The 24,278-nt window shown below is 46.2% G+C and overlaps 1 protein-coding gene and 1 long non-coding RNA gene across 2 annotated transcripts in view; one reads left to right on the top strand and one right to left on the bottom strand.

Annotated features, from left to right (window-relative positions):
• LOC134735685 (uncharacterized) overlaps nucleotides 1-24,278 on the bottom strand; it is a 35,290-nt gene that overhangs the window by 8,862 nt on the left and 2,150 nt on the right. The gene's annotated exons all lie outside the window — the stretch shown is intronic.
• On the top strand, nucleotides 7,201-7,671 carry LOC129473233 (large ribosomal subunit protein uL29-like). Its single transcript, XM_055263533.2, has one exon. It carries the CDS (start codon nucleotides 7,257-7,259, stop codon nucleotides 7,608-7,610), a length of 354 nt encoding a protein of 117 aa, XP_055119508.1. The 5' UTR covers nucleotides 7,201-7,256; the 3' UTR covers nucleotides 7,611-7,671.

Below are 24,278 nucleotides of genomic sequence, written 5' to 3' on the forward strand. Positions count from 1 at the left end.
CATTCAAACAGTGTGGCACCCACTGACCAGTCAGAACGAACACGTGATGGAGGCCTCTCCTCTGAGGCCCCTTCCCCAGGTTTCTCTTCCTGCCTTGAGTCTGGAGGGCAAGGGAGTAGTAGGAGTAGGTGCTTTTCTAGGGTGAGGAAACCTTCAGTTCCTGCCGGTCCTCTTAGCTCAGCAGCCTGTGAACTCTCCCAAACCTGGGGCAAGAGCTAACGGGAGGCTGGTCACTTCCTGCCAGGCCTGTGCCCGGGACAGGCAGAGGAAGCCAAGTTTGGGTGAGCCTGGAAAGGAGGAGAAGAGGAGGGGCAGTTGTGGGGGCTTGCAGTTTATGGGGTGGAGTTGAGGGAAATTTGTTTTGCTTGGGGCAAACTCCATCTGAGGAAGTTGAGTGGACCAATTATAATAGCTAATATTATTTTTCTAGTGTTTTTCAACTTATAAAACACCCTCCCGGCGGGCGTGGTGGCTCACGCCTGTAATCCCAGCACTTTGGGAGGCCAAGGCGGGTGGATCACAAGGTCAGGAGTTTGAGACCAGCCTGGCCAACATGGTGAAACCCTGTCTCTACTAAAAAACACAAAAATTAGCCAGGCATGGTGGCTAAAGCCTGTAATCCCAGCTACTCAGGAGGCTGAGGCAGGAGAATCGCTTGAACCCAGGAAGCGGAGGTTGCATTGAGCCAAGATTGCACCACTGCACTCCAGCCTGGGCGACAGAGTGAGACTCCGTCTCAAAAAAAACAAAAACAAAAAACAACAGTATTGAGCTATAATTAACATACAATAAGCTGCACATATTTAAAATGCATAACTTGAAAAGTCATGACATGTTTGCCTATGAAACTATCACTACAACCAAGATAATATACATATCCATCACTGCCAAAAGTTTTTTGTGCCCCTTTGTGTCCTCTCTCCTGGCCCTTGGCACCCTATCCTCAGGCAGACACTAATCTGCTTTCTGTCACATTGCATGAGTTTGCATGTTCTAGAGTTTTCTATAAATGAAGTCATACATCACAGATGTTGTATATGTTGTGAGGTATAGAGCCAAATTGATTTTTTTCCATGTAGATATCCAATTATTCCAACACCATTTGCTGAAATCCTTATTCCTAGTTCGCTGATTTTTCAGTCATAAAAGGGTGTTGAATTGTCAAATGCATTTTTTTGCATCCATTGAGATGATCATGGCTGGCACAGTGACCCACGCATGTAATCCCAGCACTTCGGGAGGCCAAGGCTGTAGGATTGCTTGAGCCCGAGTTCAAGGACATAGTGAGACCCTCCCCCATCTCTACAAAACATTTTTAAAAAAGGTTAGCTGGGCATGGTGGCGTGCACTTGTAGTCTCAGCTACTGCTTAGGAGGCTGAGGCGGGAGGATCACTGGAGCCCAGGAAGTTCACGCTGCAGTGAGCTATGATCATACTACATAATCCCACTGCACTCCAGCCTGGGCGACAGAGCAAGATTTTGTCTCAAACATATATAATAAAATATTTTTATTAAAAAAGAGAGAGATGATCATGTGGGCAGTCTTGTTTCCCACCGTCACACTGCCTGTGCTCACCCTTGCCAGGTTGGCATGGAGTACCCTGACCCCACTACTCACTACCCTTGGAGCCTCCAGTCATTTAGTACCTTTTTTTTTTTTTTTTTTCTGAGACGGAGTCTTGCTCTGTCGCCCAGGCTGGAGTGCGGTGGCGCGATCTCGGCTCACTGCAAGCTCCACCTCCCGGGTTCACGCCATTCTCCTGCCTCAGCCTCCCGAGTAGCTGGGACTACAGGCGCCCGCCAACACGCCCAGCTAATTTTTTTTTGTATTTTTAGTAGAGACGGGGTTTCACCGTGTTAGCCAGGATGGTCTCGATCTCCTGACCTCGTGATCCGCCCGCCTCGGCCTCCCAAAGTGCTGGGATTACAGGCTTGAGCCACCGCGCCCGGCTCATTTAGTACCTTAATCTCAGAGTCCCTAGCTTCAAAATGGATCTAATGACATCTACCTCATAAAGATTATTATTAGATTGACAGAAACAACATACACCAGGTATGTTATTGTCTCACTGTCCTATTAATGTGGTGTATGACATTGAGTTTCTTTTGAATGACCCTTACATTCTTTTTTTTTTTTTTTTTTTGAGACAGAGTCTCGCTCTGTCGCCCAGGCTGGAGTGCAGTGGCGCGATCTCGGCTCACTGCAAGCTCCGCCTCCCGGGTTCACGCCATTCTCCTGCCTCAGCCTCTCCGAGTAGCTGGGACTACAGGCGCCCGCCACCACGCCCGGCTACTTTTTTGTATTTTTAGTAGAGACGGGGTTTCACCATGGTCTCGATCTCCTGACTTCGTGATCCGCCCGCCTCGGCCTCCCAAAGTGCTGGGATTACAAGCGTGAGCCACAGCGCCCGGCCTCCCTTACATTCTTAGAATAAATCTTTGGTCATGGTATATAATCCTTTCTGATGTGCTACTGGATTTTTTATACTAGTTTGCTAGTAGTTGGTTGAGGGTTTTTTTTTGTTTGTTTGTTTTTGTTTTTTTGAGACAGGTTCTCACTCTTTTGTCCAAGCTGGAGCGCAGTGGTGCTATCACAGCTCACTGCAGCCTCAACCTCCCCGGGCTCAGGTGATCCTTCCACCTCAGTCTCCGGAGTAGCTGGGACTACAGGCGCATGCCACCATGCCCAGCTAATTTTTTGTATTTTCTGTAGAGACGGGATCTCATCATGTTGCCTAGGCTGGTCTTAAACTCCTGAGCTCAAGTGATTCTCCCCTCTCGGCCTGGCAAAGTACTGGGATTACAAGCATGAGGCTGTAATCCTAGCCTCGAACAACTGTCTTGGCTCAGTGTCCCAAGTGGCTACGACTACAGGCATGGGCCACCACACCTGGCTAAAAAACTTTTTATGTTATTGATTGATTGATTGATTGCAGACAGTGTCTCACTCTGTCGCCCAGGCTGGAGTACAGTGGCACAATCATAACTCACTGCAGGCTCGAACTTCTGGGCTCAAGGGATTCTGCTGCCTCGGCCTCATGAGTAGCTAGGACTATAGGTGCTTGTTGAGGATTTTTGTATCTATATTCATAAGGAATATTGGTCTATCATTTTCTTGTGGACTCTTTCTCTGGCTTTGGTATCAAGGTAACGCTGGCCTAATAGAATGTGTTAGGAAGTGGATCCTCTTCAATTTTTGCAAGAGGTTGTGTAGGGTTGGTATTCATTCTTTTTCTTTTCTTTTCTTTTCTTTTTTTTTTTTTTTTTTCTTGAGTCTTGCTCTGTCGCCCAGACTGGAGTGCAGTGGCACAATCTCTGCCTCCCAGGTTCAAGCAATTCTCCCACCTCAGCCTCTCAAGTAGCTGGGATTACAGGCGTGAGCCACCACGCCCAGCTAATTTTTGTACTTTTAGTAGAGTCAGGGTTTCACCATGTTGGTTAGCCAGGCTGGTCTCGAACTCCTGACCACAGGTGATCCACCCGCCTTGGCCTCCCAAAGTGCTGGGATTACAGGCATGAGCCACTGGACCCCTACTTTTTTTTTTTTTTTTTTTTGGAGACAAAGTCTGTCTCTGTCAACTAGACTTGAGTACAGTGGTGTGATCATAGCTCACTGTAACCTTAAATTCCTAGGTTCAAGCAATCCTCCTACCTTGGCTTCCCAAAGTGTCAATATTACAAGCATATGCTACTGCACCTAGCCTTAATTTTTCTTTTTCTCTTTTTTTTTTTTTGAGATGGAGTCTCACTCTGTCGCCAGGCTGGAGTGCAGTGGCACAATCTCGGCTCACTGCAACCTCTGCCTCCCAGGTTCAAGTGATTCTCCTGCCTCAGCCTCCCAAGTGGCTGAAACTACAGGCATGCGCCACCACACCCAGCTGAATTTTTTTGGTATTTTTAGTAGAGATGGGGTTTCACCATGTTGGTCAGGATAGTCTTGATCTCTTGACCTCGTGATCCACCCACCTCAGCCTCCCAAAGTGCTAGGATTACAGGCGTGAGCCACTGCGCCCAGCCCTTAATTTTTCTTTAAATGTTTGATAGAACTGACCAATGAAGCCAACCTGATCCTGGACTTTTCTTTGTTGGGAGATTTTTTTTTTTGAGACAGAGTTTAGTTCTTGTTGCCCAGGCTGGAGTGAGTGCAGTGGCGCCATCTTAGCTCACTGCAACCTCCACCTCTGGGGTTCAAGCGATTCTTCTGCCTCAGCCTCCTGAGTAGCTGGGATTACAGGCATGCACCACCACACCCGGCTAATTTTGTATTTTTAGTAAAGATGAGGTTTCACCATGTTGGCCAGGCTGGTCTTGAACTCCTGACCTCAGGTCATCCAGCTGCCTTGGTCTTCCAAAGTGCTGGGATTACAGGCATAAGCCATCGTGCCCAGCTGTTGGGAGGTAATTTTGAGTACTGATTCTATCTTTTATTATAGGTCTGTTGAGATTTTTTATTTCTTCTTGAGTCAGTTTAGATAATTTGTGTGTTTCTAGGAATTTTTTCATTTCATCCAGATTATCTTATTTGTTGGCATACAATTGTTCACAGTATTTGCTTATAATCCTCTTAATTTCCGTAAGGTCAGTAGCAATATTTCTGCGTTTATTTCTGATTTTAGGTATTTGCATCTTCTCTCTCTTTTTCTTAGTCTAAAGTTTTTTCTTTGGTCTTTTCAAAGAACCAACTTTGGTTTTACTGATTCTACTCTTTTTTTTTTTTGATGGAGTCTCACTCTGTCGCCCAGGGTGGAGTGCAGTGGTACGATCTCGGCTCACTGCAGCCTCCGCCTCCCAGGTTCAAGCAATTCTCCTGTCTCAGCCTCCAGAGTAGCTGGGACTACAGGCGCATACCACCATGCCCAGCTAACTTCTTTGTATTTTTAGTAGAGACAGGGTTTCACCATATTGGTCAGGCTGGTCTTGAACTGCTGACCTCAGGTGATCTACCCGCCTCAGCCTCCCAAAGTGCTGGGATTACAGTCGTGAGCCACTGAGCTCGGCCAGTTCTACTTTTTAAAATTCTCTACATCATTTATCTGTTATCTAATCTTTATTGTTTCCATCCTTCTGCTGGGTTTAGGTTTTGTTTGCTCTTCTTTTTCTAGTTCCTTAAGGTGTAAAGCTAGGTTGTTGATTTGAGATCTTTAGGCATTTACAGCTATAAATTTTCCTCTGAGTACTGCCTTTACTACATCTCATCAGTTTTGGTATGTTTTCATTGGTCTAAAAGTATCTTATATTTCCCTAGTGGTTTCTTCTTTGACTTGCTGGTTTAAGAGTGTGTGGTTTACTTTCCACATATTTGCAAATTTTCCAGTTTTCTTTCCATATTTGATTTCTAGCTTCATTCCACTGTGGTCAGAGAAAGTACTTTGTGTGAGTTTAGTCCTTTGAAATTAATTGAGAATTCTTCCATGGGCTAACACCTATGTTAGTAAGGGATATTGGCCTGTAGTTTTCTTTTGCACCTTTGTCTGCTTTTGATATCAGGGAAAAACTGAGTCAGAATGAGTTAGAAAATATTCTCTCCTCTCAATTTTTTGGAAGAGTTTAGGAAAGATTGGTATTAATTCTCCTTTAGATGTTTGGCTACAAAAAAAAAAAAAGATTGACCAGTGAAGCCATCTAATTCTGGGCTTTTCTTTGTTGGAAGGTTTTTAAGTTTATTAAGATCTGTTTTGTGGCCTAACATATTGTCTATCTGGGAGCGTGTTCCATGTGCACTTGAGGATACTGTATAGTCTGCTCTTGCTGAGTGGAGGGTTCTGTATATGTCTGTTAGGTCTAGTTGGTTTATACTGGTTTTCTTTTCTTTCTTTCTTTTTTTTTTTTTTTGAGACAGTTTCGCTCTTGTTGCCCAGGCTGGAGCGATCTCAGCTCACTGCAACCTCCGCCTCCCAGGTTCAAGCGATTCTCCTGCCTCAGCCTCCCGAGTAGCTGGGATTACAGGCATGCACCACCACGCCCGGCTAATTTTATATTTAGAGACGACGTTTCTCCATGTTGGTCCAGCTGGTCTCGAACTCCTGACCTCAGGTGATCACCTGCCTCTGCCTCCCAAAGTGCTGGGATTAGAGGCATGAGCCACCATGCCCGGCCTGGTTTATACTGGTTTTCAAGTCCTATGTTTCCTTATTGATCATCTCTGTAGGAATGTATTCCACCATTATTGAGAGTAGAGGATTGAAGTCTCCAACTACTATTGAACTATTTCTAAACAAATACCTCATGTTCCTATGTATGTGGAAAATAAAACAATCAAACTCATAGAAGTGAAGAGTATATTGGCCAGGCGCGGTGGCTCACGCCTGTAATCCCAGCACTTTGGGAGGCCGAGGCGGGTGGATCACGAGGTCAGGAGATCGAGACCATCCTGGTTAGCATGGTGAAACCCCGTCTCTACTAAAAAATACAAAAAATTAGCCGGGTGCGGTGGTGGGCGCCTGTAATCCCAGCTACTCGGCAGGCTGAGACAAGATCGCGCCACTGCACTCCAGCCTCGGCGACAGAGCGAGACTCCGTCTCAAAAAACAAAGAAGCAAAGAGTATATTGGTGGTTACCAGAGGCCACAGGTAGGGGGAATGGAGAGATGTTTGTCAAATGGTATAAAGTTTATAAAGTTGCAGTTAGACAGGAGGAATAAATGATAAGTATTTAAGGAGATGGATATGTAATTAGCTTGATTCAATAATTCCAAACTATAAACATATGTAATAATATCACTTTGTACCCCTTAAAGATGTAAAATTATAATTTGTCAAAAAATTAAAAATTTTAAATAGTAACTAAATAAAATAATGCTGCTACAGGCCAGGCGCCGTGGTGCACGCCTGTAATCCCAGCACTTTGGGAGTCCGAGGTGGGAGGATCACTTGAATCCAAGAGTTCTAGACTGGCTTAGGCAATATAGTGAGACTTCACCTCTACAATTTTTTTTTTTTTAATTAGCCAAGCATGGTGGCACACACCTGTAATGCCAGCTACTCAAGGAAGCGAAGATGGGAGGATCACATGAGCCCAGGTTGCGAAGGCTGCAGTGAGCCAAGATAGCGCCACTGCATTCCAGCCTGAGTGACAGAGACCCTGTCTCAAAAAATAATAATCTGCTATAAATATTTTTGTACACATTTGTTGAAGACATATATTTTCATTTTTTTCTGGGAGTGCACTTGCTGTATCATTAGGTAAGTTTATATCTAAATCTATGCTCTTTCCTTCGGAGCGAGCGGCGTGGCAGCGTCGGTGGCCTGTGCAGCAATGGCCAAGATCAAGGCTCGAGATCTTCGCGGGAAGAAGGAGGAGCTGCTGAAACAGCTGGACGACCTGAAGGTGGAGCTGTCCCAGCTGCGCGTCGCCAAAGTGACAGGCGGTGAGGCCTCCAAGCTCTCTAAGATCCGAGTCGTCCGCAAATCCATTGCGCATGTTCTCACAGTTATTAACCAGACTCAGAAAGAAAACCTCAGGAAATTCTACAAGGGCAAGAAGTACAAGCCCCTGGACCTGTGGCCTAAGAAGACACGCGCCATGCGCCGCCGGCTCAACAAGCACGAGGAGAACCTGAAGACCAAGAAGCAGCAGCGGAAGGAGCGGCTGTACCCGCTGCGGAAGTAGGCCGTCAAGGCCTGAGGGGCGCATTGTCAATAAAGCACAGCTGGCTGAGAAAAAAAAAAAATCTATAAGAAAATTCGAAACAGTTTTCCAAAGTGGTTGTACCGTGCCACACTACTACCAGTGATGCATGAGAATTTCAGTTGTGCCATATTCTCTTAAAAATTAAATATCTTTAATTCTTTTTTGAAAACTATTTCTCCCCTCAACTCTGCCAATATTTGCTTCATATATTATGGGACTCTGTTGTTCAACATGTATATTATTATACTTGCTGTATCTTCTTGATGAATTGACTCCTTTATCATTATAAAATGTCTTCCTTTATCGTGTGTGACACTTTTTTACTTAAAATCGATTTTGTCTAATATTAGTATAGCCATTTTTGCTCTCTTTACGCTCTTCATGGGATACCTTTTCCATGCTTTCACTTTCAATTTATTTGTGTCTTTGGGTCTAAAGTAAATTTCTTTTCTTTTCTTTTCTTTTTTCTTTTTTTTGAGACGGAGTCTCGCTCTGTCACCCAGGCGGGAGTGCAGCGGCGCAATCTCGGCTCACTGCAAGCTCCGCCTCCTGGGTTCACGCCGTTCTCCTGCCTCAGCCTCCCGAGTAGCTGGGATTACAGGCACGTGCCACCATGCCTGGCTCATTTTTGTATTTTTGGTAGAGACGGGGTTTCACTGTGTTAGCCAGGATGATCTCAGTCTCCTGACCTCGTGATCCGCCTGCCTCAGCCTCCCAAAGTGCTGGGATTACAGGCGTGAGCCACCGCACCCGGCCTAAAGTTTCTTATAAACAGCATATACTTAATGTACTTGGAAATTTTTTTTTTTTTTGAGACAGAGTCTTGCTCTGTCGCCAGGCTGGAGTGCAGTGGCATGATCTCGGCTCACTGCAACCTCCGACACCCTGGTTCAAGCGAGTCTCCTGCCTCAGCCTCCTGAGTAGCTGGGATTACAGGCACGTGCCACCATGCCTGGCTCATTTTTGTATTTTTAGTAGAGACAGGGTTTCACCATGTTGATAAGGCTGGTCTTGAACTCCTGACATCAGGTGATCCACCCACCTCGGCCTCCCAAAGTGCTGGGATTACAGGCCTGAGCCACCACGCCCAGCCACTTGGATTTTAAAAACCGTTTCAACACTGGGCATGGTGGCTCAGAAAAAACACTTTTTCTGTCTTTTTTAAACAGAGCGAGACTCCATCTCAAAAACTAAACTAAACTAAATAAAAAAATAAAAATTAAAAAAAAAAACATTTCTGGCTGGGCGCAGATGTTACAGCCACTGCTCACGCCTGTAATCCCAGCACTTTGGGAGGCCGAGGTAGACAGATCATGAGGTCAGGAGTTCGAGACCAGCCTGACCAACATGGTGAAAGCCTGTCTCTACTAAAAAAATACAAAAATTATGCGGGCATGGTGGCGCATGCCTGTAATCCCAGCTACTCAGGAGGCTGAGGCAGGAGAATCACTTGAACCCAGGAGGCAGAGGTTGCAGTGAGCCAAGATCACGCCACTGCACTCCAGCCTGGGTAACAGAGCGAGACTCCATCTATAAATAGATAAATAAAATAAACATTTCAACCATTTTTCAATCTACAGTTCAGTGGCATTAAGTACATTCACATTATACAACTATTGCCATCATCCATTTCCGGAACTTTTTTCCTCTTCCCAAACTGAAACTCTGTACACATTTAACAATAACTCTCATTCTCCTCTCCTCCTAGTCCCTGGAAAGTCCTATTCTTTCTATGAATTTGGTTATTCTAGGTACCTCATATGAGTGGAATCATACAGTTTTTGTTCTTTTTTTGATTGGCTTATTTCACTTAGCATACTGTCTTCCAACTTCATCTCTGTTGTAGCACATGTGAGAATTTCATTCTTTTTGAAGACTGAATAAAATATTCCACTATATGAATATACCATAGTTTGTTTATTCATTCAATTGTTGATGAGCACTTGGGTTGCTTCCACCTTTTGGCTGTTGTGAATGCTGTGAACATGGGTGTACAAATATCTGTTCAAATCCCTGCTTTCAGTTCTTTTGGATATATATCAGATATGGTTTGGCTGTGTTCCCACCCAAATCTCAACTTGAATTGTATCTCCCAGAATTCCCACGTGATGTGGGAGGGACCCAGAGAGAGGAAATTGAATCATGGGGGCCGGTCTTTCCCATGCTATTCTCGCGATAGTGAATAAGTCTCACAAGATCTGATTCGTTTGCTGCAGGGGCGGGGCCCTCATGGAGAACTTCTGCTAAGGCAGTGTGGAAGGGAAATGTGGGGTCAGAACCCCCACACAGAGTCCTTCCTGGGGCACTGCCTAGTGGAGCTGTGAGAAGAAGGCCACCATCCTTCAGACCCCAGAATGGTAGATCCACCTACAGCTTGCACCGTGGACCTGGAGAAGACACACTCAACGACAGCCTGTGAAAGCAGCGGAAGGAGGCTGTACCCTGCAAAGCCACAGAGGCAGAGCTGCCTAAGACCGTGGGCACCCCCATCTTGCATCAGCGTGACCTGGATATGAGACCTGAAGTCAAAGGACATCATTTTGGAGTTTTAAAAATTGACTTTCGGGAGGCCGAGGCGGGCGGATCACGAGGTCAGGAGATGGAGACCATGGTGAAACCCCGTCTCTACTAAAAATACAAAAAAATTAGCCGGGTGTGGTGGCGGGCGCCTGTAGTCCCAGCTACTCGGAGAGGCTGAGGCAGGAGAATGGCGTGAACCCGGGAGGCGGAGGTTGCAGTGAGCCGAGATTGCGCCACTGCACTCCAGCCTGGGCGACAGAGCGAGACTCCATCTCAAAAAAAAAAAAAAAATTGACTTTCCCGCTGGGTTTCAGACTTGCATGGGCCCTGTAACCCCTTTGTTTTGGCCAATTTCTCCTATTTGGAACGGCTGTATTTACCCAATACCTGTACACCCCATTGTATCTAGGAAGTAGCTGGCTTGCTTTTGATTTTACAGGCTCATAGGTGGAAGGGACTTGCCTTGTCTCAGATGAGACTTTGAACTGTGGACTTTTGGGTTAATGCTGAAAAGAGTTAAGACTTTGAGGCCTGACATGGTGGCTCACACCTGTAATCCCAGCACTTTGGGAGGCCGAGGCAGGCAGATCACGAGGTCAGGAGATCAAGACCATCCTGGCTTACACGGTAAAACCCCGTCTCTAATAAAAACAAAAAATACAAAAAATTAGCCGGGCGTGGTGGCGGACGCCCGTAGTCCCAGCTACCCTGGAGGCTGAGGCAGGAGAATGGTGTGAACCTGGGAGGCGGAGCTTGCAGTGAGCTGAGTTCGTGCCACTGCACTCCAGCCTATGCAACAGAGCGAGACTCCGTCTCAAAAAAAACACCAAAAAAACAAAAAAAGACTTTCAGGGTTCAGGGACTGTTGGGAAGCCATGATTGGTTTTGAAATGTGAGGACATGAGATTTGGAGGGGCTGGGGCAGAATGATATGGTGTGGCTGTGTCCCCACCCAAATCTCAACTTAAATTGTACCTCCCAGAATTCCCATGTGTTGTGGGAGGATCCCAGGGGAGATAATTGAATCATGGGGGCTGGTCTCTGCCGTGCTATTCTCGTGATAGTGAATAAGTCTCACATGATCTGATGGGTTTATCAGGGGTTTCCCCTTTTGCTTCTTCCTCATTTTTCTCTTGCCGCCACCATGTAAGAAGTGCCTTTTGCTTCCTGCCATGATGCTGAGGCCTCCCCAGGCATGTGGAACTGCTAAGTCCAATTAAACCTCTTTTTCTTCCCAGTCTCGGGTATGGCTTTATCAGCAGCATGAAAATGAACTAATGCAATATCCAAAAAAGTAGAATTGCTGAGTCATATGGTAATTCTATTTTTTTTTTTTTTTTTTAAGACGGGGTCTTCCCATGTTGTCCAGGCTGGTTTCAAACTCCTGAGCTCAAGCAATTCTCCTACCTCAGCCTCCCAAGTAGCTGGGACTGCAGGCACACACCATAATGCCTGGCTTATTTTTAATTTTTTGAGGAACTTCCATACTGTTTTCCTTAGTGGCTGCATCTCTTTACATTCCCACCAGCAGGGTACAAGGGTTCTAATTTCTTCACATGCTCATGAACACTTTTTCTGTTTTTTTTAAAAATATATTATTTTTAAAATGTATTATTTAGAAAATATCCATCCTAACGGGTATGAAGTGGTATCTCATTGTGGTTCTGATTTTTTTTTTTTCTGGTAGAGATGGAGGTCTCACAACCTTGCCCAGGCTGATCTTGAACTCCTGGGCTCAAGCAATCCTCCCATCTCAGCTTCCCAAAATACTGGAATTACAGGCATGAGCTAACATGCCTGACCCATTGTGGTTCTGATATGCATTTCCCTAATTATTAGTGATGTTGAACATGTTTTTATTTGCTTATTTGCCATTTGTCTTTCTTCTTTGGATAAATGTCTGTGCAAGAGTAGTTGGATCATTTTAAAATCCATTCTGCCAATCTCTCTCTTGTATTCTGAGTGGTAAAATATAAATAATAGGCCGAACATGGTGGCTTATGCCTGTAATCACAGCACTTTGGAAGGCCGAGGTGGGTGGATCACTCAAGGTCAGGAGTTTGAGACCAGGCTGGCCAACATGGAGAAACCCCATCTCTACTAAAAATACAAAAATTAGCCAGGCGTGGTGGTGCGTGCCTGTAATCCCAGCTACTCAAGAGGCTGAGGCACGAGAATTGCTTGAACCCAGGAGGCAGAGGTTGCAGTGAGCTGAGATCATGCCACTGCTCTCCAGCCTGGGTGACAGAATAAGACTCTGTTTCAAAAAAAAAAAAAAAAAAAAATATATATATATATATATACACACACACACACATACACACACATATATAATGTACGTATACATGTATATATGTCTGTGTGTATATATATGTATAGATATATATGTAATATAAAATTTACCATTTTTACCTTTTTTTTTTTTTTTTTTGAGATGGAGTTTTGCTCTTTTGCTCAGGCTGGAGTGAAGTAGCGTGATCCAGCTCACTGCAACCTCCACCCACTGGGTTCCAGCGATTCTCCTGCCTCAGCCTCCCAAGTAGCTGGGACTACAGGCACCTGCCACCACACCTGGCTAATTTTTTGTGTTTTTAGTAGAGACAGGGTTTCACCATGTTGGCTAGGCTGGTCTCAAACTCCTGACCTCAGGTGATCCACCCGCCTCAGCCTTCCAAAGTGCTGGGATTACAGGCATCAGCCACTGCACCCGGCTCATTTTAACCATTTTTAAGTGTAGAATTCAGTGTCATTAAGTACATTCACAATGTTGTACAGCCATCGCCAAACACTGTCTTTTAATTGGTGAATTTAATCCATTTACATTTAAAGTGATCACTGATCTTGAAGGACTTACTTCTGCCATAGTGTTGTTTTCTATTGTCTTACCTCCCTCGCTTTTTTTTTTTTTTTTTGAGAGGCATGGTCTTGGCCAGACATGGTGGAGCACACCTGTAATCCCAGCACTTTGAGAGGCCAAGGTGAGAAGATCACTTGAGGCCAGGAGTTCAAGACCAGCCTGGGCATAAAGCAAGACCCTGCCTCAAGAAAACAGACAGGGTCTCACTGTGTCACCCAGGCTGGAGTGCAGTGGTGAGATCATGGCTCACTGCAGCCTTGAACTCCTGGGCTCAAGTGATCCTCCTGCCTTAGCCTCTTGGGTAGCTGGGACTACAGATTCATACCACCACACCTGGCTAATTTTTTTTTTTTTTTTTTTTTTTAGAGACAGGGTCTCACTGTATTAGCCAGGCTAGTCTTGAACTCCTAGCCTCAATCATCTCCCACCTTGGCCTTCCAAAGCATTGGAATTATAGGCATGAGTCACTGCACCCATCCTGTCCTATCTTTTTTGTTCCTCAATTTCTTCAATACTGCCTTCTTTTGTGTTTGTTCGGTGTCTTTTTCTACTATACCATTTATATTTCCTTTTCTATATATTTCTTAGTTGTTTTCTTTTTTTTCTTTTAAATTTATTTTTGTAGAGATAGGGTTTCACCATGTTGCCCAGGCTAGTCTTGAACTCCTGGGCTCAAGTGATCCACCCGCCTCAGCCTCCCAAAGTACTGGGATTACAGGCATGAGCCACCACGCCTGGGCCTATTTCTTTTTCTTTTTTTTTTTTTTGAGACGGAATCTCGCTCTGTCACCCAGGCTGGAGTGCAGTGGCACCATCTCGGCTCACTGCAAGCTCCGCCTCCCGGGTTCACGCCATTCTCCTGCCTCAGCCTCCCGAGTAGCTGGGACTACAGGCGCCCGCCACCGCGCCTGGCTAACTTTTTGTATTTTTAGTAGAGATGGGATTTCACCGTGCTAGCCAGGATGGTCTCGATCTCCTGACCTCGTGATCCACCCTCCTCGGCCTCCCAAAGTGCTGGGATTACAGGCATGAGCCACCGTGCCTGGCCTGGGCCTATTTCTTAGTTGTTTTCTTACTGGTTACTATGGGGATTAAAGCTAACTTCCCAATATAAATAGCCTATTTATCATAAACAACTATGAAGGCCAGAAACCAATGGGCTGATATTTTAAAGTACTAACAGAAAAAAAAAAACTTCAACCAGGAATTCTAGGCCAGGCATGGTAGCTCATGCCTATAATCCTAGCACTTTGGGAGGCTGAGGCAGGAGGAATGCTTGAGCCCAGGAGTTCAAAACCAGCCTAGGCAACACAGTCAGACCACATCTCTACAAAAAAATAAAATTAGCTAAGTGTGCTCATGTGCGCCTGTAGTCCCAGCTACTCTGGAGGCTGCGGTGGGAAGGCCTATCTCTACAAAAAAATAAAATTAGCTAAGTGTGGAGGTGTGCGCCTGTAGTCCCAGCTACTCTGGAGGCCGCGGTGAGAATATTGCATGACCCCAGGAGTTCAAGGTTATAGTGAGCTATGATTGCACCACTGAGCTCCAACCTGGGTGACAGAGTGAGACCTTGTCTCTAAAAAAATAGAATTCTATATCCAGAAACACCATCCTTTAACATGAAGTAGAAATTAAGACATTCCTGGAAAGCCAAAAACTAGGGGAATTTGCTTCTGGTAAAGAAATGCTAAAGGAAGTCCTTCAGACTGAAACAAAAGGGCACTAGACAATAACTCAAATCCATACAAAGAAATAAAGATCATTGGTAAAGGTAACTACATAGGTAAATATAAAAGCTAGTATTATTGTATATTTGGTATATAATTCCTCTTTTTGTTTCCTGTATGATTTAAAAGATAAATGCACCTCCCTGTTGGCCAGGCTGGTCTCAAACTCTTGACCTCAGGTGATCCACCCACCCTGGCCTCCCAAAGTGCTGGGATTACAGGCGTGAGCCACCACGCCCAGCTGAGACTTGTTTTATGGCTCAGAATATGGTCTGTCTGGATAAATGTTCCATGTGCAAAAGTCCCACAATATAATATTGGGCTTTTTGTTTTGTTTTTTACAATCGATTACTTTTTTTCTTCTTTTTTTGAGATGGAGTCTTGCTCTGTCTCCCAGGGTGGAATGCAGTGGTACGATCTCAGCTCACTTTAACCTTCTCCTCCTGGGTTCAAGCGATTCTTCTGCCTCAGTCTCCCCAAGTAGCTGGGACTACAGGTGCATGCCACCACACCCGGCTATTTTTAGTAAAGATGGGGTTTCGCCATGTTAGCCAGGCTGGTCTCAAACTCCTTACCTCAGGTGATTGGCCTGCCTTGGCCTCCCAAAGTGTTGAGATTACAGGTGTGAGCCACCGTGCCTGGCCTCAATTACCTCTTTAAAAAGATTTAACTAACAAGATGGAGCAAGCCAGGCATGGTGACATGCATCTGTAATCCCAGCTACTTGGGAGGCTGAGGCATGAGGATTGCTTGAACCAAGGAGTTCTAGACCAGCCTAGGCAACATAGGGAGAACTGGTCTCTAAAAACAAACAGGCTGGGCGTGGTGGCTCATGCCTGTAATCCCAGCACTTTGCATGGCTGAGGCGGGCGGGTCACCTGAGGTCAGGAGTTTGAGACTAGCCTGGCCAAGGTGAAACCCCGTCTCCACGAAAAATACAAAAATTAGCTGGGCATGGTGGTGGGTGCCTGTAATCCTAGTTACTCAGGAGGCTGAGGCAGAAGAATCGCTTGAACCTGGGAGGCGGAGGTTGCAGTGAGCCGAGATCGCACCATTGCACTCCAGCCTGGGCAACAAGAGTGAAACTCTATCTCAAAAAAATAAATAAAAGCAAACAAACAAAAATGGTGGTGGTGGGGGGAATATATGTGTATATGTGTGTGGAATATATGTGCATATATGTTTGTACATATATACACACTGACACATATATATATATTTACATATATACATACTCACATAACTACCATTTTCAGTACTCTTCATTCCTTTGGGCAGGTCCATTTTTTTTGAGTTTTTTTTTTTTTCAGTAGGTTTTTGGGGAACAGGTGGTGTTTGGTAAGTTCTTTTTTTTTTTTTTTTTTGAGGTGGAGTCTCGCTCTGTCACCCAGGCTGGAGTGCAGTAGCGCGATCTCGGCTCACTGCAAGCTCCACCTCCCAGGTTCATGACATTCTTCTGCCTCAGCCTCCCGAGTAGCTGGGACTACAGGTGCCCGCCACCATGCCCTGCTAATTTTTTGTATTTTTAGTAGAGACAGGGTTTCACGGTGTTAGCCAGGATGGTCTCAATCTCCTGACCTTGTGATCCACCCGCCTCGGCCTCCCAAAGTGCTGGGATTACAGGCGTGAGCCACCGCGCCCGGCCCTGGTAAGTTCTTTAGTGGTGATTTCTGAGATTTTGTGCACCCATCACCTGAGTCATATACACTGTACCCGATGTGTAGTCTTTTATCCCTCACCCCCCTCCCACCCTTTCCTCAAACTCCACTGTATCATTCTTATGCCTTTGCATCCTCATGGCTTAGCTCCTACTTACAAGTGAGAACATATGGTGTTTGGTTTTCCATTTCTGAGTTACTTCACTTAGAATAATGGTCTCCAACTCCATCCAGGTTGCTGCAAATCCTATTATTTCATTCCTTTTTTATGGCTGAGTAGTATTCCATGATATATATATATATATCTCACCTTTTCTTTATTCACTCATTCATTGATGGGCATTTGGGCTGGTTCCATATTTTGGCAATTCTGAATTGTGCTGCTATAAACATGTGTGTGCAAGTGTCTCCTTCTTTCTCTTTTTTTTTTTTTTTTTGAGACAAGGTCTCGCTCTGTCTTGTTCTTTTGCCCAGGCTGGAGTGGAGTGCAGTGGCGTGATCTCAGCTCATTGCAACCCTCCACCTCTTGGGTTCAAGCGATTCTCGTGCCTCAGCCTCCAAAGTAGCTGGGACTACAGGTGTGTGCCACCATGCCCAGCTAATTTTTGTAGTTTTAGTAGAGACAGGGTTTCACCATGTTGGCCAGGCTGGTCTCAAACTCCCGACCTTAGGTGATCCGTCCACCTCGGCCTCCCAAAGTGCTGGCACTACAAAGTGCTGAGCCACTGAGCCCAGCTGCAAGTGTCTTTTTTCATATAATGTCTTCTTTTACTCTGGGTAGCTACCCAGTAGTGGGATTGCTGGATCAAATGGTAGATCTACTTTTAGTTATTTAAGGAATATCCACACTGTTTTCCACAGTGGTTGTACTAGTTTACATTCCCACCAGCAGTGTAAAAGTGTTCCCTTTTCACCACATCCATGCCAATATCTATTGTTTTTTGTTTTTTGTTTTTTGTTTTTGAGGCAGAATCATTCTTGCTCTGTCACCCAGGCTGGAGTGCAGTGGCGTGATCTCAGTTCACTGCAACCTCTACCTCCCAGGTTCAAGTGATTCTCCTGCCCCAGCCTCCCAAGTAGCTGGGATTACAGGGGCATGCCACCACACCCGGCTAATTTTTTGTATTTTTAGTAGAGACAGGGTTTCATTGTGTTAGCCAGGGTGGTCTCAATCTCCTGACCTCATGATTCACCCACCTTGGCCTCCCAAAGTGCTGGGATTACAGACATGAGCCACCATGCCCAGCCTGCTTTTTGATTTTTAAAATTATGGCCATCTTGCAGGAGTAAGGTGGTATCACATTGTGGTTTTGATTTGCATTTCCCTGATCATTAGTGATGTTGAGCATTTTTTCATGTTTGTTGGCCACTTGCATATCTTTTTCTTGAGAATTGTCTATTCATGTCCTTAGCCCACTTTTTGATGAGTTTTTTTTTCGCTGATTTGTTTCAGTTCCTTGTAGAATCTGGATATTAGCCTTTTGTTAGATGTATAGATTGTGAAGCTTTTATCCCATTCTGTGGGTTGTCTGTTTGCTGATTATTTCTTTTGCTATGCAGAAGCTATTTAGTTTAATTAATCCCATCTATTTATCTTTGCTTTTGTTGCATCTGCTTTTGGGTTCTTGGTCATGAAGTCTTTGCCTAAGCCAATGTCTAGAAGGGGTTTTCTGATGTTCTAGAATTTTTATGGCTTTAGGTCTTAGATTTACATCTTTGATCCATCTTGAATTGATTTTTGTATAAGGTGAAAGATGAGGATCCAGTTTCATTCTCCTACACGTGGCTTGCCAATTATCCCAGCACCATTTGTTGAACAGGGTGTCCTTTCCCCACTTTATGTTTTTGTTTGCTTTCTCAAAGATCGTATCATCGGCAAACAGTGACAGTATGACTTCCTCTTTACCGATTTGGATGCTCTGTCTTTCTCTTGGACGGATCATATTTTTATTTGGTACAATTACCTTTCTGCCTGAAGAATTTCCTTTAACAGTTCTTGTAGTGCAGGTCTACTGGTGATGATTCCTTTCAGTTTTGTATGTCTGAAAACATCATTTTCAAAAACTTTTTAATTTTATGTTTTAATTTTTATCTATTTATTTATTTTGAGACCGGGTTATGAGACTGGCTAATGTTTGTATTTTTGGTAGAGACAGGCTTTGACCATGCTGCCCAGGCTGGTCTCAAACTCTTGGGCTCAAGTGATCCACCCGCCCCGGCCTCCCAAAGTGCTGGAATTACAGGCGTGAGTCACCATGCCTGGCCTGAAAACATCTTTATTTCTTGTTTTTGACAGATTTTTTTCTCCAATATTCTAGATCGAGAGTTTTTTCTTTAAGTAGTTAACAGATGTTAGCCAGGCGCAGTGGCTCACGCCTGTAATCCCAGCACTTTTCGAGGCCGAGGCGGGCGGATCACGAGGTCAGGGGATCAAGACCATCCTGGCTAACACGGTGAAACCCCGTCTGTACTAAAAATACAAAAAATTAGCAGGGCGTGGTAGCGGGTGCCTGTAGTCCCAGCTACTCAGGAGTCTGAGGCAGGAGAATGGCGGGAACCCTGGAGGTGGAGCTTTCAGTGAGCTGAGATTGTGCCACTGCACTCCAGCCTGGGCAACAGAGCGAGACTCCGTCTCAAAAAAATAAAATAAAAAAATAAATAAATAAATAAAAGATGTTGCTCCACCATCTTTTCAACTGGATTGTTTCAAGTGAAATCTTATGCCATTCTTAACTTTGTTCCTCTGTGTATAACATCTTTACCACTGGCTTTGAGCAATTTGATTACGATGTGCTTTGGCACAGTTTCTTCATGTTGCTTGTGCTTGGGCTTATTGTGCTTCCTGGGTCTGTAGGTTTATGGTCATCTTTAAGTTTGGAAAGTTTTTTGTTGTTGTTGTTTTGTTTTTTTGAGATGGAGTTTTGCTCTTGCTGCCCAGGCTGGAGTACAATGGCACGGTCTCAGCTCACTGCAACCTCTGCCTCCCGGGTTCAAGCGATCCTCCTACCTCAGCCTCCCAAGTAGCTGGGATTACAGGCAGGTGCCACCACACCTGGCAAATTTTTGTATTTTTAGTAGAGATGGGGTTTCTTCATGTTGGCCAGGCTGGTCTCCAACTCCTGACCTCAGGTGATCCACCTGCCTTGGCCTCCCAAAGTGCTGGGATTACAGGAGTGAGCCACTGCGCCTGGCCCAAGTTTGGAAAGCTTTTGGTCGTGGTTTCTTCAAATATTTTTCTGTCCTTTCTTTCTTCTCCTTTTGGACCTCTAATTATCCATATATTAGGCCACTTAACGGTTATCCCACAACTCACTGATCCTTTTTTCATTTTTCTTTGTTTTTTTTTTTTTATTTTGGATTTTTTTATCTTTGGGTTTCATTTTGGGTAGTTTCTATTGCTATGCCCTCAAGTTCACTTGTCTTTTCTTCTGTAATATCTAACTTGCCATTAATCCTGTCCAGTGTGATTAATCCTGTCCAGTATGATTTTTTAATCTGATATTGTAGTTTTCATCTCTAGAAGATCACTGGGATATTTTTCATACATTCCTTGTCTTAAGTGCCAGGATTACAAGTGTGAGCCACAGCACCCAGCCAGGGTCCTTTTTTTTTTTTTATTTTTGAGACAGAGTTTCACTCTTGTCACCAGGCTGGAGTGCAATGGTGTGATCTCGGTTCACTGCAACCTCTGCCTCCTGGATTCAAGTGATTCTCCTGCCTCAGTCTCCTGAGTAGCTGGAATTACAGGCTCCCGCCACCATGCCCAGCTAATTTTTGTATTTTTAGTAGAGACGGGGTTTCACCTCCTTGGCCAGGCTGGTCTCGAACTCCTGACATCAGGTGATCCACTACCTCGGCCTCCCAAAGTGCTAGGATTACAGGCATGAGCCACCACACCTGGCCACCAGGTGGATATTTTTGCCTTCCTATAAATTTTCTTGAGCTTCATTCTAAAAATTAACTGAAAATAGTTCAATCCTTTCAGGTCTTGCTTTTATGGTTTGTTCAGTGGATCCAGAGCTGGAGGACACAAGGATGAGTGAGGCATTAGCTGAAGTGGGCAGACAAGTCCAGGCACTAACCAAAGCAGCATGGATATAAGGAGGCAGTCAAAACTCGAGCAGGGTAGCACAATGTAGCCTCAACCCCACCCTAGCCTCCCGCTTCCTGAAACGGCAGCTACATGAAGAGGGAAGGCAGAGCTGCAGTTTTCTCGGCTATACTTGGAGGTACTCTCATCAGATATGAAGCCTGAACACAGGAAGACACCAGGCCTCAAATGTAGCTCTGGGGCAGCTGTCAGCAGAGAGCTGTCCAAGAAGAGAGGCCCACCTGTCATCTCATCCCACCCTGCCCTTAATGATCAGGCCAAGGGCCCTGATAAGTCATCTCATTGCTTGAGCATCAATTAACTCATCTGCAAATTGCGACTGCTCCACCTGCCCTGCCTAGCTCACAAGGGTGTTCTCTCTTAGGAGAAAAGAAAGTAAAATCCGGCCAGGCACAGTGGCTCATGCCTGTAATCCCAGCACTTTGGGAGGCTGAGGCAGGTGGATCACCTGAGGTCAGGGGTTAAGAGACCAACCTGGCCAACATGTTGAAACCCCCTCTCTACTAAAAATACAAAAATTAGCCAGGCATGGTGGTGCACACCTGTAGTCCCAGCTACTCAGGAGGCTGAGGCAAGAGAATAGCTTGAACCAGGGAGGCAGAGATTGCAGTGAACTGAGATCGTGCCACTGCACTCCAGCCTGGACGACAGAGTGAGACTCCGTCTCAGGAGAAAAAAAAAAAAAGTAAAATTTTTACTGGGTCTCTGGCCCTGAGACTGGCTTTCTCCACATACCTCTCTAACCAATGTGACCACTAGACCTGCTTATAGAGGGCCCTCAAGATTTGTGGTTAGAAGGCCTGAGGAACTGGACAAAAGTTGACTATGTGGGCAGCCACAAGGGCCTTAAGTTCTCAAACCCCATCACTTACCCCCCACTTCCTTGCAAGGCATGGCAGGCCCAGCTCTGACAGAAGCCTATGGTGAGGGGTCTCCCTACTCTCCAGACTCAAAAGCCTGAGAGCACTAGATCCAGCTGGAGCCTCCAGACTCATGCATTTCTTTCATTCCTTTCCCTCCATCCTTGATTCCCCACTACAGTCAGATGGTGATGTCTGGAGACAAGGGATCAAAGTTCCCATCTGCCCTCTGACCTCTGCACCAGACCTGCCCTCATCCAGCCTTCCCTGGAAGGGCCTGAGGAAACCTGTGGCTGGACCAGACCAAGCAACTCACCCATATTCGCACCACTGGCTGCCTCTAGCTGACAGGGCCTGGGATCCTAGTGAGAGGTGACAACGTGCTAACAGCCCTGGCTCACTCTGGGTGACTCCTTGACCTTGGCATCTGCTCTGGCCAGGCTTGAGGAGCCCTTCAGCCTGCCGCTGCACTGTGTGGGAGCCCCTCTCTGGGCTGGCCGGGGCCGGAGCCGGCTCCTTCTGCTTGCCGGGAGATGTGGAAGGAGAGGCGTGGGCAGGAACCGGGGCTGTGCGTGGCGCTCGCGCGCCAGCGCGAGTTCCGGGTGGGCGAGGGCTTGGTGGACCCCGTGCTTGGAGGGGCCAGCCGGCACCACCGGCCCCGGGCAGTGAGGGTCTTAGCACCTGGGCCAGCAGCTGCGGAGGGTGCGCCGGGTCCCCCAACACTGCCGGCCCGCCCGTGCCAAGCTCGAATTCTTGCCGGCCTCAACCCCTCCCTGGGACAGGGCTTGGAACCTGCAGCCCGCCATGCCAGAGCACCCGCCCGGGAATCCCGTGGGCTCCCAGATGGCCCAAGCCTCCCCGACGGACGCAGCCCCCTGCTCGCAGTGCCTGGTCCCATTGACCGCCCAAGGGCTGAGGAGTGCGGGAATGCGACATGGAACTGGCGGGCAGCTCCAGCCACGGCCTGACGCAGGATCCACTAAGGGAAGCCAGCTGGGCTCCTGAGTGGGTGGGGACTTGGAGAACTTTTATGTCTAGCTGGAGGATTGTATGTGCACCAATCAGCACTCTATATCTAGCTAATCTGGTGGAGACTTGGAGAACTTTTATGCCTAGCTGGAGGATTGTATATGCACTAATTACCACTCTGTGTCTAGCTAATCTGGTGGGGACTTGGAGAACTTTTATGTTTAGCTGGAAGATTGTAAATGCACCAATCAGCACTCTGTGTCTAGCTCAGGGATTGTAAATGCACCAATCAGCTCTCTAAAACAGACCAATCAGCTCTCTGTAAAATGGACCAATCAGCAGGATGTGGGTGGAGCTAGATAAAGGAATAAAAGCAGGCTGCCTGAAGCAGCTGTCGCAACCGGCTCAGGTTCCCTTGCACACTGTGGAAGCTTTGTTCTTTTGCTCTTTGGGTGTGTATTGCCTTTAAGAGCTGTAACATTCATCGCGAAGGTCTGCAGCTTCACTCCTGAAACCAGCGAGACCACGAACCCACCAGGAGGAACAAACGACTCTGAAAGTGCTGCTTTTATGAGCTATAACACTCACCGTGAAGGTCTGCAGCTTCACTGTTGAGGTCAGCAAGACCACAAACCCACCAGAAGGAAGAAAGTCCAGACACATCTGAAGGAACATTCTGGACACACCATCTTTAAGAACTGTAACACTCACCGTGAAGGTCCATGGTTTCATTCTTTAAGTCAGCAAGACCAAGAACCCACTGATTCTGGACACACCAGAACCATACATCTGCCCCTAAGGGTTTCTCTGGCAAGAACAGGGTGACCTAGGTCATATCTTTTGCCCATTACCACCTGGTGATACAGGAGGGCTGTAGCCTGGTTCAGCTGCCATACCCTCATGTTCTTGGGTGGTTTCCATAATCTGCCAGTCAGTTTTCCCAATCGTGTGTGATTTTTGGGGGGTAGAGGAGGGTCTGCTACAAAGTTATAGATAAATATATGCATATGTATATACACACATACACGTTTGAGGTAACTGTAGATTCATATATAGTTATAAGAAATCATACAGAGAGGTCTGGACGTGGTGGCTCACACCTGTAATCCCAGCACTTTGGGGGGCCAAGGCAGGCAGATGACGAGGTCAGGCGATTGAGATCATCCCGGCTAACACAGTGAAATCCCATCTCTACTAAAAATACAAAAAATTAGCTGGGAGTGGCGGCAGGTGCCTGTAGTCCCAGCTACTTGGGAGGCTGAGGCAGAATGCAGTGAACGTGGGAGGTGGAGCTTGCTTGGTGAGCTGAGGTCGCGCCACTGCACTCCAGCCTGGGTGACAGTGCCAGACTGCATCTCAAAAAAGAAAAAAAAAAAAAATCATACAGAGAGGCCAGGTGCGGTGGCTCACACCTGTAATTGCAGCACTTTGGGGGACCGAGGTGGGTGGATCACCTGAGGTCAGGAGTTCGAGACTAGCCTGGCCAACATGGTAAAACCCCGTCTCTACTAAAAATACAAAAATGAGCTGGGTGTGGTGGCAGGCGCCTGTAGTCCCAGCTACTCGGGCTGACGCAGGAGTATCACTTGAACCCAGGAGGCAGAGGTTGCAGTGAGCCAGGATCGTGCCACTGAACTCCAGCCTGGGCGACAGAGCAACTGTCTCAAAACATAATAATAAAATAATAATAATCAGAGAGAGGGCCGAGCGTGGTGGCTCACGCCTGTAATCCCAGCACTTTGGGAGGCCGAGGCGGACAGATCATGAAGTGAGGAGATCGAGATCATCCTGGCTAACACGGTGAAACCCGTCTCTACTAAAAAAAATACAAAAAAATTAATCAGGCATGGTGGCGGGTGCCTGTACTCCCAGCTACTCAGGAGGCTGAGGCAGGAGAATGGCGTGAACCTGGGAGGCGGAGCTTGAAGTGAGCCAAGATTGTGCC

Source organism: Symphalangus syndactylus, chromosome 23 (assembly GCF_028878055.3).
Source record: "Symphalangus syndactylus isolate Jambi chromosome 23, NHGRI_mSymSyn1-v2.1_pri, whole genome shotgun sequence".
Lineage (NCBI taxonomy): Eukaryota > Metazoa > Chordata > Mammalia > Primates > Hylobatidae > Symphalangus > Symphalangus syndactylus.